This window comes from Colius striatus, chromosome 1, assembly GCF_028858725.1.
Source record: "Colius striatus isolate bColStr4 chromosome 1, bColStr4.1.hap1, whole genome shotgun sequence".
In the NCBI taxonomy this organism is placed as follows: Eukaryota; Metazoa; Chordata; class Aves; order Coliiformes; family Coliidae; genus Colius; species Colius striatus.
The window spans coordinates 201383773-201405064 of NC_084759.1; the positions used below are offsets into that span (position 1 = coordinate 201383773).

At 37.9% G+C, this 21292-nt stretch overlaps 1 protein-coding gene across 3 annotated transcripts in view; it reads right to left on the reverse strand.

The window, feature by feature from the left end:
- The window catches only part of CELF2 (CUGBP Elav-like family member 2), a 370482-nt gene that overhangs the window by 292026 nt on the left and 57164 nt on the right, over positions 1-21292 (reverse strand). For 2 of the 3 annotated variants that reach the window (XM_062020104.1, XM_062020096.1), the window contains exon 2: positions 11260-11295. In XM_062020104.1, coding sequence (XP_061876088.1) covers positions 11260-11295 — 36 coding nt within the window. Of the gene's footprint in view, positions 1-11259; positions 11298-21292 lie in introns of those variants that run through there. The other variant, XM_062020124.1, reaches the window with a different exon arrangement.

Here is a 21292-nt window from a genome sequence, read left to right on the forward strand (position 1 = left end):
AATCAATCTAAACCCCCTGCATTAATTCTAAGAGGTTCAGAGACTGGAGATATACTGGGGTTGTGGTGTGAGTTCATGCATAACTCAGCCAAATCGATATCCCCTTTAAACCACCTCACTCTTTCTCACCTTCCAAATTTTGAAATGGAAGATATTTTAACATATTCTTTTTCTTTTAAGATTTCTTTTCTAATTTCTGCACATTCTATGTTATCCTGAGTGATATTGGAGGGGGGAGGTGGAGGAGTAGTTTCCTGCCCTAGGTAGTGAACTGTTATTTCCCTAGGCTTTCTCACCAACACAGAGAGCAAGGATCATCACTGCATCATTTCTATAAGTGAAAGTTAACACAAAGTGCCAATTAAAAGTTTCTGCTACTGTATGTTTATAATAGATTGAATCTTTCTTTGGAAGTAGAAGGTAGCTGTCAAACACGCAGCTCTGTTCACAATTGTGCAGCTCCTCTGAAGAACAGGACACAGAGGTGAGAGGTAGGGAAGATAAATCAATAAATAAAATACCTTTATCATTAATCATTTTTCTGAATTTTTACATCAGCCAGAACATTTACAAGTTGTCTGGCAAGGTTCTTTTGTTGCCACCTTTTTCCTTGCCTTTCCACCACTCAGCATACTGCGTGTGCTCGGGTTGCACGACTTTCTGCTGACGCCAGGGCCGGCAGCTGCAGCAAGCCCGCAGCTCCTCTGGGGTCAGAGGTGCAATATCTATTCTGTTATTAGAGAAATTACTCAGTGCAATTTCACAGTTCAGCAAAACAGACTTATTGCTTGTATGCACTGTGTGTGCATGCCTTAACAAGCACTTAAAGTTTTTCTACTTCTATTCCTTCGTGGAAACATTCATCTCAAACAGCCTTAGAAATGTTAGCAGACATGGTTTCTTTTTCTACTTAACTTTAATAAGGACTTGCTACTTTGCATATAATAAGATTTCTAAGGAGCTGGACTTCCCATCTCTGCTATAAATTCAGAAACAACAAAAGTGAACTCTATGCTTTAGATAAAAACTGAAGAAAGTAACAGGTGGCTGTTTAGTAACATGATTACTTCCATTATTACACTCTGAATATTCAGTGTTAGCAGTCACCATGTCTTCCTGTGAATGCCTTTCCAGATTCAATTGCTTCCTCCGAGTTATCTCAGTTTATTTGTAAAGGGCCAGGACCAAGGAGAAGCAATGCTATTTCTGCAATATTTTATTTTATTTACTCTCAATGAAAATGAGAAGGTCTTTTTTTACAGCTGCACAGCCTGTAATGTCAGCTCCAAGCAATCAGCTAAAAAAACCACCACAGTCACTTTGCAGGTTTAAAATAATAAAAAGAAGAAAGCATGAAGAGAAAGAAATCAATTCATGTTGTCACAGTCTATCTAGAGTCATATTGTCTCCAGCCATTGATACAGAATGAGAACATCTGGGGATTCAATTACTCATGACATGAATAATAATATTTCAGTTTTGTTAAATAAAAGTTTTTAGTTAAAGGAACTTCTGCTTACTTCACCATGTGATCCTGGAATAAAAGCTACCAGTGACTGAGACATGCTCTTTGGCATCCCCGAGCACGTTGGCACAGGTGCATCTGTACCCCCCAACATAAAATCTTAATAGAGAAAATAATTTTGGAACATCTAGTTAAAAGATGGACTCCTGAACTCCAAGCACTAACAGATTTCCTAAATGTCATAGTCACCTTTAAGAACTTGAATTAATAGCCTGGTTTGGAAAAGTGCATTTGACCTTTGAACCAGTCAGTGGCACCTGCAGTTGTCCAGAGCTTTTGATTAACCCAAACAGTATATCTAAATAGCATTAGAAGCCATTTAGGCCCTTATTTTAAGCTTCCACTTTTTGAGTCTCAGTTCACATTTCAAGAGGATGATATTAAAAAAATGAGTTTCTATGTGTATATTCTTTCTTGATCAAGCAGAGTTGTCTATAGTCTTAGTGACAGGATCAAATCAGATGATATTCATTTCACAGCAATGAGTAAGCAGCAATACTCATGCTAAAATTGCACTGACTTGTGCAATCACTTTGATATCAGCAGGACTATTCTCCAAAACTAAGCACGTGAACTGTTGTGACACTAGTATCTAAAAGTTCAGAAGCAAAATAATCAGAGAACTGACATTCAATCCTTTTACATTCATTAAGGTTATATTATGGCAAGCAGATATGATTTGCATCCCTCTACATCATGACTTTGCTGAGGCTTAAATGTTCCCTGCAGAAAACGATGTGAAAGCTCTAAAAATTCCAAGGGTCTGAATGAAAAATATTTTCCATTATAGCCCACTAAGAGAAGTGCCGTGACGGCACTTTGTGTCATAAAAGTGCCGCATAAGGCATAACTTGCAAAATACATTGGGAAAACATACACAGAAAGTGGGGTAGGTCCTCAGTGGCTCCAAACTTCAACACTGCTACTGAGAGGGGCTCGGCACTGCCATGAGATGCTGTCCTGAACACATAAGTTTGATGCTCAAGGTCTTCTCCCACTGACCACAAAAAGAAATTTATTGGCTGCCTGCTTCTAATAGCAAGGCACAGACAGGGAAATCTGCATCATTTCACAGGAGGAATCTCAAGTCAGTGCCCTCAAAAAGTAAAAAACAGTTACCAATTACTATTTGCAGGTCTCATGTCTGGCTTTATGTAACGTATCTAGTCCCACTGTGATCATCGCCTTTTAAAAATGTGTAACATTTATGGACTCCAGTAAAAATGTTTTTAATATAATGTAGATGAAGTAGAAACTGTTAACCTTGAACACTGGGGAATGTGTTAGTTTCTTGGGGTTTTTAAACCTCTTTAAATAATTTACTAAGAATTATCTGCTTTTGGAATCATTCAAACAGTTGCAATTTTTGTATATGTTGCAATAGTTATTATTTCATCAATAAAAGCAGTGCTTAGAAGGCAGAGAACATTTAAAAGAGTCCTAAACCAGAGTCTCTGCTGTCTTGGGAACATCAGTGTGGGCTGGCTTACACTGTCCCATCCATGTATCTTGCATGCCTTTCTGAAACCAATAGTAAAGATGATACGTAAAAAATCCTGTATATCATCAGCTCATTTCTAACTATTTATAAAACATATAATATTCTGTATTATATGAGTCATATGATATGTACCTTTCCTTGTATGGGAAACGTACTGTCATGGTTTAGCGAGGAGCTGCTTTTGCTTGGTAACGGGGAGGGGTGTTGCAGTGAAGACCCATTAAAGAGTTCTTGGACGTTCCCCCGGCTCTTGGGTTCAGATCCACCTCCAGCCCGGCTGGGCCAATCTGGGGCCTCGGCGATCACTGTTTAGGGATGGGAATTTGAAGTGCTTGGGAGAAGGTGTAAGAGTTGGTACAAGATAGAGGTGACCACGTGGACCCCACAGTCAGAGAAGGAGGAAGGAGACCAGAGACCCCCCTGCAAACCGTGGCGACAATACAAGCTGTACCCCTGCAACCCATGCAGGGCCATGGCAGGACTGAGAGTCACCAGCAGCTCCGTGTGAATGTGCCCGGATGGGTGAGAGACTGTGTGAGGAGGCGGCCATGGCACAGGCTGTGCTGGAAAACCTGCACCACCACAGAGCAGACCCACATGAGAGGTGGAGAGGAACAGCAGCCTTTGGGATGAATGCACGTTGGAGCAGCCTGTGCAGGGCTGCCATGTGTGTGAGGTACCCCACGAAGGAGCAGGGAGGACTGGTGCAGAGCCTGCCCTGACCTTTGGTAATTCTCAAGTCTTTGGTACTTGAGTCTAAAAGTGGTCTTTTGTCCCCTGATGGGCCTAAACCATGACAAGTTCTAAGAGCAAACTTCTCAATTCTGCCATATTAACAAAGCTCTCCTTGACTTCTCTTGTTGACCTGATTCTCTAGAAACTGATGTGTTTACTTCCGTTTTCCATCACTAAATGCACAATTATATCTAAAATTGTTCCCACAAGTTTCATCCTTTGCACAGACTTTCAACATAACTCTATTCCGATGATCTTAAGTGCTAAAACAACACTTAAGAGAAGGATACAAGTGAATGATAACCTTGGAGCACAATATTTCAACTTAGCTGGGATATGAAGTGAGGGAGGGGAAAAAAAAGACTTTGTATTTTAATCTATTTTCTTTTGCTGTTTCTTGCATTGGGAATGGCCTCAAAATCCACCTGTAATGGTACCTTTCTCTATCTTAATTCAAACTGTTGCTCAATGGCTTATTTTTTGAGCAAACCTAAGAAATACCATTTTTATGTCAATCAAATTTCATCTGCACACCAATGTAAATTTAAATTTAAACCAGTAAGATATTGCAGTGCTATTAAGTGGAACAAATAATGAACCTAAAGAACTGCTCAATCTTATTAGTGCAGCCCTCACATACCTTCCATTTCTCTTCAAGCCCTGCTGCTTAGCATTCATACTGCTTGATTTGAGACTAAAATTAGATTATAGGAATGCGTGCTTTTTACAAGAGGCCTTTTATTTGTTCCATAAAGTATTTAGCACTCTTTAGGTACTGTAAAAGTAAAAATAATCACAATCTTGGAATTCACCTTCAGGAATGGAAATGAAGAGATCTATATCCTTTCATTTCTGCTGCATGTTATCCTCATTGAGTATGTTTGGATGGCAATGCTTTGTAAGATGAGTTAAAAAGATTCTTGGAAGTCTGGTAAAGGTAAGTAACCGGAAAAAAGGAGAAGGGAATATGTCTGTAGTTTTTGAGTGTTACCATAGGGAATAAAAATAAAAGCCCTACTGGACTTTTAAGATAAAGGTCTGCTGTGGAATTCATTAGCGTTTGTGAGAGATATTAACGATTGCTGGTGAAAAATGGTTGTGGGTTCAAAACCCAGGTCACTGAGTAAAATCATTTATACTCATTTTAAGATTCAAAGGCTACATATAATTAGGAGCCATTTCAAGACTGTGAGCCGTGATTTCTGAGGACTCTGCATTGTGAGAAGAGTTACTGCCTTCTGGGTCAGAGCCATATCAAGCCCAACAGTCATTTTTGTCTGACTTTCCCCCCTCCTTCCCAGGATCTATATTTAGGACTTAAGCACCAAATATTGAAAGGTTTTTTTTGAGGTTAAGCATGCCAATGTCCTCAAAACTCCAGCAGGCATATGCTTACATCACTTGCCACTTTAACACTTATAGAACTCAGGCTGCTAGGACTCACCTTAATTTAAAGCTATCATCAGGTGAAACATCTAGTCTGTGCTGTTCCCCCAGGCTCCACTTTCACACAGCAGAGAAAGAAAAGTAATTCCCCAAGGTTATTTATCCTATCCTGAGATAAGGCACCTACTTCTCTTCATTTCTCCCCTGGTTCCTTAGATTGAGGACTTTTGTGATAGCTAAATTTAGGCAGTGTGAATCCTGCTCTTGGTATCTTAGTAATTTTTGAATGCAAGTCATCAGTAAGCACATATGGATAATCACCTCTATGCTCCTTAAGCTCCTCTTAAGATTTTAAAAATATCTCTTCAGAAAGAGATCAGATTGCACATAAGTGTGTTTTAAGATTAACATTAGATGTAAAAAACCATGTTTTTAAAAGGTTTTAAAGCAACCAAAATAAAGCCAACAGCTACTAGAAGTAAAAAGTGCATGTCATATTTTAATGATATTGAAGCTTTACTAAGAAAAAAATGAGAATCAGAATAGCAAAGAGACAACTTGTGCATTATTTCCTCAAAAATACAATAACATCCAAACCATTAGTGTCCCAAACAATTACTGCAATTTATATTACTGCGACTCAGAAAGACCAAACAACATCAGAGTATTCCTATACAACACATACAATGGGTAACAGGCTGTCCTGCGTGCAGTACAGAAAATCACCTCAAAGGTTAGATATAAGAAAACAGTGTTTAGAAAAAAGCATCTGAGAAACAGAGGAATTTAAATATATATATTTTTAAAGGGAACGAGTAGTTAAATTCTAATCTCAATTTAAAATAACGATTTTCTTCAGAAAGTAGCAGGCATCCAAATTGTGGAAAATCTGCTCTTTAAGAGAGTTGACTTGAGATCACTTAAATATTGAGGGCTGGAATCTTTTTAATGATGTTATTTCAGAAAAGATACAAGATGTTATCATTTCTAAATACTAACTCTGGCTAGTTGCATATAGTTTGACATTCAAGATATTTTAATGTTATCAGCTCCCACTGCCTGACAATCTAGATGAACAATATTTTTCTTGATCTATTATTTATATGCCTCTAAATGAAAGTGAGTTTTGACCATGGATTTGGAGGTGGAAAGCAGAACTTCTCCATTATAAGAGTGGGTCACAAATGGATGATGCCAAATTCGTGCTTTATTTAAGGAAGAATAAATTTTCAGTAAATCAAAGTAAAGAAAATTCTGCTGAAGACTGGGAGAGACACACACACAGTTTAGATGACTGGGTGTTTAAGCCTGACATGACTGATAAAGCTGCACTGGTGACAGGAGAGGACGGACATCTATAGTATGTTAAACACAAGGGGTAAAAGGTATGATCTGGTATTCTTAGAGAAGGAGAAATTTCTTGGCAGAGGGCCTGAACCAGGAGGGAACCAGAAAAACAAACACAGAAGCTAACCCCAGCTTCCACCATCTATGCAAAACCAGTGAAAACAATGATTGAGATGTCAAGTAGGTCTTTAGTCCATATCCCTATTAGTGTAAGGCAAAAGTCCTTTCCATTTTATAGTAATTAAAATGCTCACAGATGTTTTATTAACTCAAACTACAGAGCCACATAGATTTTATAATTCATCCAAGCACTTACAAGTAGTTACTTGGGTTAGGCTGTCAAGACAGAAATGATTCAAAACCTTGTATACTTAGCTCCTTGCAAGACAGATCATTCCCTAACACAATGGTATTAGAAAGATTGCTGACAGTTAGTGATCAAGAGATTTCATTTTGCTTGTCATATGGTGGGTTGTCAATTCTTCTTCTCCCTTTAGATAAAAGCTTAGTTGCATTAGATTTAAATAATGGTGAAGTTGCAGGTTAACATTTTTCAAAATTATCAAAGTGACTTCAATACTTAAAATTCTATTTTCAAAATGTTATAGACATGCAAGAACATCAGTCTGTACAGTAAATGGAACCTAGACATTATTAAAGAAGTTTATTGAAAGGTGGAGAATAAAACCCCAACTCAAAAGGGCTAAAAACATACACTCTACTCAAAATCCCTGTTTTAAAATACAGAAAGTTTGTAAATTATTACAATTCTAAGAGAAGCTAAAGATTTAAACTTCTATTTTGAACATAACGCATCTATGGGATGTGTTATCATATATGTGTTATAACATATCACATCTATGTATCTTTGCCGTTACATTTTATTACAGATTTTCTCCCATCTTTCTTAAAAAATTTCTAAATTAAATTTTTAAGATGGTCTTTACCTCAAAGTACAATTTTTCCATCAAGATTCAAGCACGGGCAGCAAAGATATTTCTACAAATTTATACTGTTAAAGATATCTATGCAAATTACTCTCAATTTTTTTTTTTTATAGTAAATAAGAAGAGCTTAGAGGAGGAAGTCACTGCTTAAACTTTGTCCCTGCCCCATCCTCCAGAGAGAGATGTAAAATTAAGCCACTACATAAAAGTGGAAAAAAGTAGTCCAGTTTTACTTCTGTTATCATTACTAACCTAGTATTAAGCAAATAATCCATGTGGTTAGACTACTTTTAAAATATTTGTTCTTCTTTAAATATAAAGTAACTTTCACAGAAACAAACAGAAGTGGCTAGAGACTGAAAATATTCCTTTGATATTGAAGCTGAGTATTTTCTCATTTAAGCTCCAAACATCATCTCCCTTGTGCCCACAGGGCTTTGCACTGCTCTGGAGCTCTCCACCTCACTCATTTACTGCTCTCCTCACCCGCTTAGCTCAGATGTTGGTCTAAGAAAGAGTGGTTCTGAGCTAAGGTACCACAAGATTTTAGGAGCTTATCTTAATTTATTAGTTGTTCTGTGTCATGTTTAGATGCTGGATTTCTGAAGTTAAGCTATATTTCTAATATTTCCAGTTTGTTCTGTTACCACAGACACTGTCTGTGCTACGTTGAGAGCAAATACAGTTTGAAATAGGACTGCCACAGCAGCTATAGAACATCTAAAAGGAAGAAAAAAAAATAGGCCAGACCTTTATTAAATTTTAAAGTATGTCTTCACTACACTCTTGTAAAGATCCAAATAGGGTATTCAAATCTCTAGAGATCACTAGTATAATTTCTTTATCATGTTTCATTTAAAATTTAATTATGTAGTCTACAACAAGAAGTATCTGAGTACTCTAAATAGGTCATGCAATGAACAACTTTATAATAATATTAAGTTTGCCTTGTGAAGATCCATTCTTTGATGTGCTTTTCAACAGAGAAAGCCTTCCTTCAGAAAAAAACAATACACATTCATAGATATAATAATGTCATCTAATATAAAAATTGTAAAGCTTCTTTATCATATTTAAAGTTTAAATCTCCAATTCCTTCTCTAGCCTGAGCTTCTAGCCTGAGCTTCCTAAAATCATCAGAAATAACTGTAAATTAGAACTGACACAATATAATCATGCTGAATATTTTTATATCTTTCTACAGGCAAAGTTAATCTATTAGCTTTCCTTCTAAATGATGTCCACCAACTGAGATTTTTCTGCTTTTGCCTATCAATGATACATGTTCTTCAGTGGCGAGAGGCAAGGTAATTTCTTCCTCTTAAATATAATCATTAGAGTATTTAACACAAAATGACTATATTAAAAGAGGCAAGGTAATTTCTTCCTCTTAAATATAATCATTAGAGTATTTAACACAAAATGACTATATTAAAAAGTCACCATTTACCAAGAAATTTCATAATATTTGCTTTTTTAAAAATATCACCTCTCTTGATTACTATAGGAAAAGATAAAATATTCAAAATATTCTCTTCTGTAACTTCTAATTATTTACAGGGCTTTCTGGGAACAAATGCCCAACTTCTTTAATTCAACTATGTAAAATTCAGAGGGGGATGTTAAAGTTTTTTTTTCCTAGTGCCACCAGTGCCTAAACCTTCCTGACAGACAAAATATTCCAAATACAGACACACCTGCTCACACTTGGATCTCTTGCAGCAAAAATCTTTTCACCAGGTTTATAAATACTTGAAAATGATTTGATCAGCCTCAACCCCAAGTACATCCATGGATTGTTACTGCCATGAATAAAAGTGTTATTGTTTGCCTACACAAATGAGAGTTAGCTTTCTAGCAGTACAGAGGGCTTTTTTCTGCCCCAGTAGATAAAATACAATAAGCACAGTGACTATGGGAAAGCAATTATTAGTTTCATCATTTCAAGGTGCAACTCCTAAAATTTTCTACGTTGTAATGTAGTTGGAGGGTGAAGGTGAAGATGTGCTATTGGTGGGGAAAATTAGACTATTTCACTGTTATGAATTAATAATAACAAAATGGTTCACTTGAAGTTTGAAAGAAGAACAATAAAAAATATTAGATTAATACATCAAAAGATAAGATTAAAACCCCAAGGAACTGCTTGTGTAGAGAGATTCAGGACTATCCCCAAGAAGGATGGAGCACCAGCCAACCTGCACTCAGCTGGAAGAATTTGTTTTAAGACAAGATCTTTGGTTTTAATATTTATAACACAATTACAATGCCTCGTGCACATTGCTTGGATAATCTGATTTTTACCTGTGACATCTTGCCACAGTTGAAATTAAAGCCTTGTGGTAATAATTCAAAAACCACATTTAGGCAATCGTTAATGGCAGGCATGAAACTGGATGTTTATTCAAGCACCTGTATCTTTCATTTTAACTTTAAATTAAAGTGGAATTAATTTCTGAAGTACAAGGACTTCATGTTTCCAATATATTAGTTAAATAATAACTAAGCAATTGGGGCATGCAGTCAAACTGGAGATATCTTAGCAGTGAAAATCAGTAAAAGATACGGCTAAGCATTGTTACTGACATTCCTAATCACAGAGGCAGCTACTCTGTTGAATCTCTATTTTCCTCTTTTTTTTTTTTTTCCTGTATGTATGTATGAAGAAATGTAATTCTTTTACAATGCAGATTAATAAAATCTTTTATGTGTCCAGGAGGCCTGACTATTTGTGAGCACCAGCATATTTGCACAACTTGCACAACCGAGAGTATAAAGTGATGGTAAGTCTTAGGAAGGTATCTAATAAATGAAAAACCGATATAAAAATTACATTAGCTTGTACCCACAGAGCAACGTGATGTATTACAAAGGAGAACATCATATAAAGTGAAAATCTACATTTTTACAGCTTATCAATACAAACAAGCCAACTACAACACACCACACCATAAAGAAAGGCAGACATTTTTTCTGCCTTGAAGCAGAAATAATTTGCATGTATTACCACACTTTAAGTGGCTTTGTCATTAAAATATTCTTTTTACATTATACACTGTATGAGCTACAACAATTAATTGGATGATAAAAACAAAAAACCCAAACCATGACCCCATTAAAATCCTCTGCACCTCAGAGAGCAAAACTGGTTTCTGAAGATTCTAGACTGAGAACACCACTCTTTTCACTCAGCAGACAGCTCTGCTAAGTGGCATGTTACTATATCAGATTTTTTTTTGTCTTGCTTCTCTCCACCCTTTTCTCTATCTGTGTGATAACAGCATTTTATTGCATCCCCTGACAATATGTAGGCAGGTCTCTCTTCAAAAACCTCTATCACAGCCTTGGAGTCTTGTCTAGTTCTATTATTTCAAGAAAAGCTTTCTCAGCATAGAAGATTTTGGTCTAAACTTTTCTCCTGCTTTCCAAGTGAAAATGCCTTAAAGATCACAGTGTTTTTTTCCTCCTACCTCCCAGTTTCCCTCCCCTTGTCTCTCAGGTGAAATGTAAAAGAAAAGCCAAACCACCTTCAATGGGTATAATTGCACGGCTGGAAGAAAGCCACATCTGGGATTTTTCTCATCAAGTGATAAGCCTCAAAGCAACTTCAACCTGTCGCTTTAAGCTGTGTAGTTTTTTGTTGTGCCAGTATTTCACAGTCTGTCTATGGCATGCAATGTGTGTTCTCCTCTCTGCACGCTCACTTCTCAGTATCCCAGCAGTTTAGGATAGGATCATGTTCTGACTCAAAAGGTCGTGCTTCCTTTAGCACCTTCCAGACGCTGATACACAGATGAAGTTTAAAGCAACTTGCTTACCTTGGTAATGTTCCAGATAACTCTGTGGCAGTCTCTCTGAAAGATAAAAAAAGTAAGGGACATTAACTTGTGTTTAAAGAAGCTACAAATTTTTAAAGATGCCTTTATACTGATCATATTTTATAGGAGTGTAGACACACATACACAGCTTTATACACTAATGCGTCATTTGTGGATGTGATGTCCACACGATCACATACACAAGAACGTGAAAAAAGAGATGATGGAGTGTTACCTAAGGATTTAACCAGAATAGAATTCTCAATGGTTCAATTACTCTTTTTTTTTCTAGGCATAAAATTATCACCATTTGAGTTGCCAGCAGTGTATGACCCTGCATAGACAACATGTAGCACCAGGCCAATTTTCCAGTGGAAAAAAAAGTTTCCTTTTTTCAGTACTGCAGCAAGAGCAAGACATTAGGCTGATTTATAACCATGTCATGTAATAAAAGAGTTACTATTTTAATGTTAAATCTTTTTACTTTGCGTTTTATGCAATAGTTATTTTCCAAATACGTGATTTTTTGATAAAATTAACTAGTTTGTTTTCTGGGTTTGCAATTTATTTGAGGAAAACTGAGTGTGAGATAGAAAAGCAGCCTAACATAACAGCTATGTCATATTAAAGCACAATTTAACACACTATCATTAGCTGTGTACACCATCCTTAAATACATCTCAGATTTACCACCTCTGTATGTTGTTACTTCCCATCCCCAAGCACGTTTGCTTAGATTTTATCCAAATATTAAGAAAACAGATGGATTTCTCTGTTCTCTTCCAAGGAATTTGTTCTCCTACACTTGACCAGAGCTAGGTCTCATTTCACACTTTGCTTGTCTACTTATGAAACCTCAGTCCTATATTTATTTGCTATCTGAAAGATAGCTGACTAGTTCACTCCCTGTTTGCTTCAGCTGAGATCCAGATAGCAAAATTTCACATCTGTAGCTTTGAACTTGTGGTATGAGACAACGGTCAACTCTCTTCTCTGTGTTTAAGGAACAGATTTATTTTTTCCTTTGGGGGGTTGGGGAGTGGTAAAGAGATTTGAAAATCTACTTTGCCTTAACAACTCCCAAAACCCTGGATGTAATGATCTCCAAATATGGAACCAAGCCTACATGTTTTTGTTGCAAGGGTATAAACCTTATAAATACAGATTGAAGGGTCAAACCTAATTTTTTAAGAATTCAAAGAAAATAAAAAAGAGAAAAGAAAGGTATTTTTGAAGGCTCTTGCAGAGCGTTACCATGTTCTGAAGCCACTTTTTTTTTTGATGGGGTGACTACAGAGTTATTATAGTAATAGCACAGTAATTCAGAGCTCTTCTTTAGTTCTTGATCCCCCCATGTTTTTTGGCACTATATTAGCTATGAGTGGTACAAGGGTCTTGTTTTTTATTTAATAATTTGTATTTCATTGGGCACCCCATGGTGACACCCGGGCTTTTCCCTTAATGGTTACACTAGCAGTTGTAGACTCCATTAGAGTGTCAGAGAAGATAAAATGGTCTCTCTGAACATGCACAGCTTTGCATTTTCATTGAGTCTCTGTCTTCAAGCTGTGAAGTTTGCCGGTCACAGAAGGTTGCCTTAAACCACCCAGTGTTTTGCTTCAAAAGACACCAAGCAGAACTGTGCTCAGTGGTTTCAAAGAGGAATAAGCAAAAAAATAAAAAGATATCTCGCATCATTCAGCAACAGACCAGCAAATAATTAAGCCCTCTCAGAAGAGCCACGTCCCACCCCAGCAAGACAGACAGGTACATATTTAGCAGGTGCCTGTGATGAACAACGTCCGTGGTATAAATGACATCAAGGTGAGAGCCAGGAGCAAGAGGAAGAGAATGTAAAGAGATAAGAAAATGAAATTAGAGTGAAGTAATACAGGCTTGGTTTCTATGGAGCAATCTGATACAGATGTAACATTTCAGATATTTTATTTTCATTAAACTCCTGCACACTGGTATCATACCACCTTATTTTCCAAGCCCTACTCATAACTTATACAATTCAAAGAATTAATATGATATTTTCTGTAACCTATCACAGAAATGGATCCCTGAATGGCTCCAACAGTCAGGAAATTTTCCTTTCTGCCACTAATTGCAGGCATCATCTCCTTTCATCAAAACGCTTTGCTAGGGAAAGAACTTGGACTAAAAAGTCAGGGTGGGCGTTCCTTTGGTTTTTCTTCTAAAGGGACTGCCTAGCCTCTAGCTACCCATTATCGCTCTAATAACAGAATGGTACAAACCTTATTGTTTTAGGGTATGGGAACACATTTTCTAAAATAGCAGTTGCTCATCCACCTTAAAGAGACAACCAGACAAATCACAGGTGGGTATTGCAGGAATCATCAAGAAGCAGAGGCACCTAGGTTTGAAAGAGGATGTTTAACTGGAAATGCACTGTCAGCTTCTGAGCAGGGCAGTGAGTGATTGGGGCATCTAAATTTCTAAAGATTTTAATTTTTGCTAAGTAACCGTCTCTCTAAGATGCTGGTCCTATGAAAACAATTACTAAATAGTCGATACAGTGGTAAAAAATCCAACTGTGATTGGAATGTGAAACAAAGACAGTGCAGGCCCTGAGCCCATGCATTTTTAATGTAATTAATTGTGTTGTCAGCTTCACATTTGGTCAGATCAAATTCCAATTTTAACCGAAAATATGTACAGTAACGATTTCTGAAATACAGATCAAACTCAAATAAAACTCTCAAACTCACAAGTAAAAGAGAAGTCTGATTACTTCCCAATCATCCTAAGATTTAACTGTTTCTCATCTGATGAAGTAAACAGTTAAACTATTTTAAAAAATGAAAATGCTTTAGATTATTAAGCTAAAAACGGTTTTTTTTTTTTTTTCCCTAGAAAACAGACACAATTATCCTTGCAATGTCACTGGAAAGAAACAGTACACGGACTGCTGAAGATGGTTGATGTCCACTGTAAGTGTCCTATAAATATCAGGCACTGAAACATCACGCTATAAATATATTAAATACGAGTTTAAAAAAGAAAATCTTATGGAGCAAATTACTCCTCAAGAAAACCCTTAAAATTTATTTAAAGATAATGGATACTCATTCTGCAGTATTTCAAGAAACTGAAGCTAGACTTATGCAACCAATTTTCAGATCCCTAGTACTCCCAAATGACACAGACAATAAATATAACTCACAATTTACTGTATCTACAGGGAAAAAAAAATGTGGGTTTTTTTTTAATAAAAGCAAGAAAAGGATAATAATCAAAGAGAAAATTCATATAAGAACCTGTATCTTCACATCTTGCTTATGATATGAAAAGATGACTTTGAAAAACAGTGAGGATGGAAACCTAAAAGCTTCATCAGGGCTGCCTCAAATTCCACTGAAATCAGTGCCAACACAAATGGGATATGTTAATGCATAGCAACACTAATGACGGAGGAGAACAAGGCTAAAGACCCTGCAAGCTATTAGGTGGAGGGTGACATTACAGCACACAGAATTTCCAGGAAGACAATTTCCAATTTCCAAGCATTTTGTGTTCAGCTGAGCAGGATAGATCTGGGGTGGTATACTCCATATGTAGGGAGAATGAAGATGCTATTGAAACCAGGAGAGTGGTGGCTGAGAAGCCTGTACCCCAAAATGCTATCCTATCACATGTAGCCTTTGAAAAAAAAAAATCAAATTGCAGCTTTACAAATTGCTCAGTAGACTTGCTTTGACCTACTGAAGAGGCTCTGCACCCCCCAGAGAGGACTATATTGCTACTCTCAAATACTAGAAAGCTAGAACCAAGCACCACACACACATTTTGTCATTTCTCTCTACAGGCTGAGAAATCCTTCCTGTAGGTTCACAGTAGGATGTATACCAAAGCAGAAAAGTATAAATATTTTAGTCAAAACCTTATAGTGAAGTTGAAGTGGGAAGATCTACATAAAGATCAGCAAACAGACTTTACTGCCTATTAGTTTTGTTTAAAGAAAGTTATTCAGAAAAACTCTTCAGAACATTTGGGAAGTGCTGTGTTTGTATTAAATGGTTTTTTTTCACTGAGAAATCATACGGTGCTCTTCTCTCAGAGGCTGACTGGCAGCTGTTACCCACCTACAGGATTTGTCATAACACAGCTCTCAGGTTTAACTGTTTTGTCCAGTTTAATACTCTATGCTGTGCTTCTGCAGAGATGTAAGCTAGTGCACAAGAGATAGGGCAGGGCTTTAAAGAGCAACTGAGGTAATTTTGTATATATTTTGCTAGAGACATGCCAGGAAACTTAGCACATACTGACTTCAAACCATGGAAGTCAGGACTATGCTTAGAAGCAATTTTTTCCTCTGAAGGATCGTGACCCTTAGTAATTTGGAAAGCCTTAGGTCTGCACTGAGAACAATTTTTGTTGTGGAAAGGAAAGCATATGGATCAAAGCTCAGCAATCTGTTAGGGTGCTGGGGAAGATGCAAAAAGAAAGGCAGCAACACATTCCTGCAATTGTGTCATTCTTCCCTTTTCCATTTCACACTTTTGGGAGAGGATAAAGCTCGCCTATGGCACACGAGGCACATGAGGATAAGGACATAAAGATAAGGAGGAAGCTGAAGAAGGGATCTGTATGGTGTGCTATTAAGAAAGTGGTGCAAATGCAAGCATAAAACGCCCAAGATGCAGAATACAGGAGTCTTCCAGTTTGTGAAATGCCCAGAGTCTGAGGTTGTAGGCATCAGAGCCAGGAGTCATCATTTCAGCCAGGAGTGTTAGAAGGTCCTGTCTTCTCTAGGACAAGTGAGCATGACCTATTTGATTCCCTGGGATGTGTAACAGAAATTAGGTATACCACTTATGCTCGTTTTCCATGAAGCTCAAAAAAACCCCCAAAGGTTAAGCTGATATTTCTGGTTTGGGTGAAACACTCAACCCTGTACTAAACAGAGTCCTACACTTGGCATAAGCATTAATCACAATGGAAGGGATGTATTTGTGAATAGAAATAAGTAGAAGTTGAAGATAAATGTAGTATTTGACAGGAATACTTAAAAGGTTATGCAATTTTATGGGAATATCCACTGTGGGCATAACTGGATATGCCAAGTGTGCTGATAAGGTGTGTGTAACAAATTGCAGTAACGTTGAGAACTAGGAAGTTCTACTTTGAAATATTTCCAAATATTGCATAGCCATAAAGTTCTTTGTTTTGCCCTGCAGGCAAATCTGGCTTGCTGCAAGAAACAAGGCACCTGATGCTTTTGACCACTCTTTCCTGGCTCTGCCTTCACTCAGACAGAGAACAGACACTGTACCACCAACTCTCTACACTACACTTAGTGACACAAGAAAATCAGGACAGAGAAGGTTCCAAAACACAGCATTGAGCATCATCTCTCAGCTCAGCACTGATGGCTCCTGTGACAACCATCTCAAAGGGATACATATCCATTCATTTGAATGGTTTTTAACCAGATCATCAACAAACAGTCTTTTAAATCACAGGGCTCCATGCACACAGGTTCACTGCTACTGCATAGACACGCATCAGTGATGTGGCAAGAGAAAAGACAGCTACTAATTGTCAGTATAAAGCAGAACTAAAGAAAAGTTTACAAAGGGAAATGAAGGATTTTCCACTTAAATCAGAGGAGAACAGCTGAAGAGGAACATTAAATTAGCTTTAAAAGGAAGGTCGTATCAGGAGGAATATAATTACTTAGTTGGAATTTCACCAAGACTTGGGAGTCAATGCCTCTACTCTTGCAGAAAAATACCATGGGATTTTTAATGACCACAAATGGTCAGGACATTGATTTCACATTTCAGCTGAAAAATGGCATCTCCAAAGACCCATTGTTGTCTCCATTCTTCCTAAAGTCACAAGGGGGATTATGTCCATGTTGACTCTGAAGAATTAATAGTGTGTATTGAAATATGGTTGTGAGACACAAGATATTTCACCGGTCCTAAATTGGATAGTTTGTTAGCTTTGTTAGAGTGCAGCAAAATAAACAAGCTACATTTGCATAAAATATGGAGTTTATATTTTGAATTCAGTTTTGCTATGACTAGTTTGATGGATTTCACAGGTTTTATTTTCTCTGTATCACATACTTTTAGCATATCTTTTTATTACAACTGTTTCTTAGGACCAGTAAAGAGCAAAATGGTAGAAAGCAGTTTCACCTTTTAAAAAAATTAAGATATTAAGAAAATATCAGTATTTCCAATTGATACCTTTGTTAGCATTTTATCTTTCACACAGTAGCCAGCAAATAAATACATTTTTAAAACTTCATACAAAGCTTAACTACCTAACAAGGATCACACATTTTCAGCAGAAATACTGCATAAACTGTCTCTGAATGTGCTATTTAAATACATGCTAAATACTCTTTTTTTAGGAAGTGATGTAACAAGTTCATATGTAAAAATCTATTTCTACACAAGCTGACATTCTGTGAGATTAGCTGACTGAGATAAAGGACATGAACAAACATGCTTGCTGTTTTCTCTCATGATTATTTTTAAAAGCTGCATTTTTCACTATTCTAAATCTGCTACTTCTGAATTTTTCATTCCTCCTTACTGACGGAGGAAAGAAATCTCTGTGCATTCAGAGATAAGCCCCTGCCACCAAAACATTGTCAGTCCAATGTACATCCAGTGTACAAATAATCATAGAATCACAGAATGGTAGGGGCTGGAAGGGACCTTTAGAGATCGTCCCGTCCAACCCCCCTGCAGAAACAGGTTCACCTAGATCAGGTTGCATAGGAACACGTCCAGGCAGGTCTTGAAGACCTCCAAGGAAGGAGACTCCACAACTCCCCTGGGCAGCCTGTGCCAGGGCTCCCTCACCTCAAAAGTCAAATAGGTTTTTCTTATATTTAAGTGGATCTTTTTGTGTTTCAGCTTCATCCCATTACCCCTTGTCCTGTTGCTAGCTACAACAGAAAAAAGGGATGTCCCACCCTCCTGACACCCACCCTTTAGATATTTGTAAATGTTAATAAGATCTCCCCTCAGTCTCCTCTTCTCCAGACTAACCAGCCCCAGTTCCCACAGCCTTTCCTCATATGAAAGATGTTCCAGTCCCCTGATCATCTTGGTGGCCCTGTGCTGGACTCTCTCCAGCAGTTCCCTGTCTCTCTTGAGCTGAGGAGCCCAGAACTGGACACAGGACTCCAGATGAGGCCTCACCAGGGCAGAGTAGATGGGGAGTAAAATCTCCCTTGACCTGCTGGCCACACTCTTCTTGATGCACCCCAAATAAAACACATTCTTGTCATTGTGACCACTTTATGTGTTTCATTAAAAAAATTGAGTTTAGATTTACAATCCTTCCAAATATCTTACAAATGACAATATTATAACTCAGAAGTTGAAGCATAATTTAGTCCAAGTCCTCAATCCTTGCAATTTACCTACAAATCCCAGCTAAGATCTTTGCCTCTACGTAACTGCCAAAATGTCAGGAGAAAGCTCCTCTCTCTTACATTTTCTTCTTTGACATTGAAGAGCAAGATAAAAATGATTATGTGAAAGAAACAAAGCAGTGTGACTGTTATATAGATGGATAATAGGTGTACAGATAGGGTGCAATTTAGCCAGGGTCATCAGGGAGAAATACCAGGGCACAGAGAAGAAATGAAGAAAGATCCCACGTTGGTGCTTTGCTCCATGGCTAGACATTGTCATTGAGGATGTGCAGATGCAACTGTCACAGCATGGGGAACTGCCATTGCCATGTGTTTTCCTAGGGAAGTGCTGCATTTTCAAAGTTAATGACTCAGAAATGAAGGAAGGAAGCATCACGGGTACAGGATTTGGCTCTCTGGGGCACAGCAAGCAGCAGGAAGAACATGTAGGAGAATTCACTGCGGTACCAACTCCTACATCCTCACCCTGTTAAAAGTTACAGGGAGAGAAAACAGTGATGCACAGGCTCCTGCCTCAGGGAGTTGTATGTGGGAGGAAAATACCCTCCACCTCTCTCCAAAATGAAAAGAAATACCATCCAAAACACAGTAAACATTCATTCCCATATGCTCATTAAACCTACTGTAACCTTTTAGGGTACAAAATTTTGCACACTTGGTATCTGGCTGACCCGAAGCTCACACTACCATTTGCATTGCTTGCAATGTTATAATTTACCAGCATCTCTTCTCCACTGTGCAAGGGAAAGGAGTGGAATCACACCTCAGCAGTCTCAGCAGTAATTTGAGGTCAAACTCAGTTGCATAAATAAAGAACTGAATTATAGTTCTGGGCCATATATTAATTCTACAGAAGAATTATAGAAGGATTGGGGTGGAAGGGACCTTAAAGATCACCTGCTTCCAACCCTCCTGCCACAGGCAGGGACACCTTCCACCAGACCATGTTCTCCAAACCCCATCCAACATGGTCTTGAACATTTCCATAGATGGGGCAGCCACAATGTCTCTAGGCAATCTATGCCAGTTTCTATGTCATTTTCACAGTAAAGAATTTCTTCCTAATATCAAATGCAAATCTAGCCTTTTTCAGTTTCAAACCTTTGCTCCTCCCCTTCACTCCTGTATACCCCTTTCAACTACTGGAAGGATACTATAAGGTCCCGCCAGAGCCTTCTCAAGGCTAAACAACTCCAAGAAGTCATATAACCACTAGGATACCTAAGATGTATAAAGGAAGACATAGAAACTATTCAAATACCATAGATGATAATGACCTTAGTTTCTAGGATGTTGTACAGTACTGCAGTAAATATCTTCTGTTATTTAGAATGTCATATTTGTGTAGGGTGCAGGGAGCAGTTTTACGTACTGTCTACACAAGCACCTTTTATGATGTAGCAGCTATTATTAAGGTCAAATGTTGGTAACTTCAGTGATGACTACTCCTCCCAAAAAAGCCACAGTAACAACTCTTTTTTGTTCAGTGCCCACACTTTGCTCACCCCCTGCCCAATTCCACATGCTAACAGTTCAAAACTTTCATATTCTCTGGAGCTGATGTTTTTGCTGCTATATGCAGACTTGAAGCCACTCAAAAAAATTGGAGGCTTTAGTGAAACTTATTTCACAGAAGTGATTCTCTACCAAAAAATTACAAACTTGGAAATGGCATCTCATCCTGGTCTCAAAATACTTTACTGAATCATATCAGCTTGGATACTTCAGCTATTATGTGTTCAAATGCTTACTCATTTTCTTACCCAAGGCATACTCTGCAGAGACTTGCATTTGGAAATCTCTGAAGTTTTGTGAAGCTGAGGGACTTCTGGAACAAAGTGAGTTGGCATAATATCAGAACCTTAGAAGAACCAACACGAGTTCATAGAATGGTAGGGTTGGAAGGGACCTTTGGAGATCATCTAGTCCAACCCCCAATAAGGAAGGGAATGGCCTTTTTTGCTCAATTCAATATACATACAGCTTATTTTCTACAGGAACTGCATTAGCAACTACCAGGGGGAAGAAACAAAACAAAATAAAACAAAACCTCTAACAAATCTCCCTGAAAACTGCACAGATTTTCAGGCTTTGAGGTCTTCCTACTTCCAGTTTTGCTAGGAGTGAGTTCTCACTGTATCTTTCCACTCAGAAGGTAGAAAATATCAGAAATCTCACAAGATCATCTCCTGCTGAAGTGTTGTGCAGTATGAAGGATGCTGGGCATGGCCACATGCTGTACCACACGTAGATGCAAACTTCTCTCTCTACACTCCCATCTATGTAAGCAGAAACCAGCTTCGATAAGTGCTGCAGCTACCTAAACCCAGCTCTGAGGAAGCATCCAACGACTTTGGAAAAGCCTGCTTTTCTTTATCAGAGGTTTCATCGGATGGATACAGGAACTGCTGAAAACAGCTCATCACTGCTGAAAACAGCTCATCTCTAGCTGGAACACCTATGTTGCCAACATCTCCTTCAGATTTTTGTCCATATTGTCTTTTAATCCCTCTGCTGAAATAGTTACTGCGATTCTCTACTGGTTAGTCAAGGATAAGGTCATTGCTTAGCTCCCCTGTGTCCTGACATCTCCTCCTTGTGATT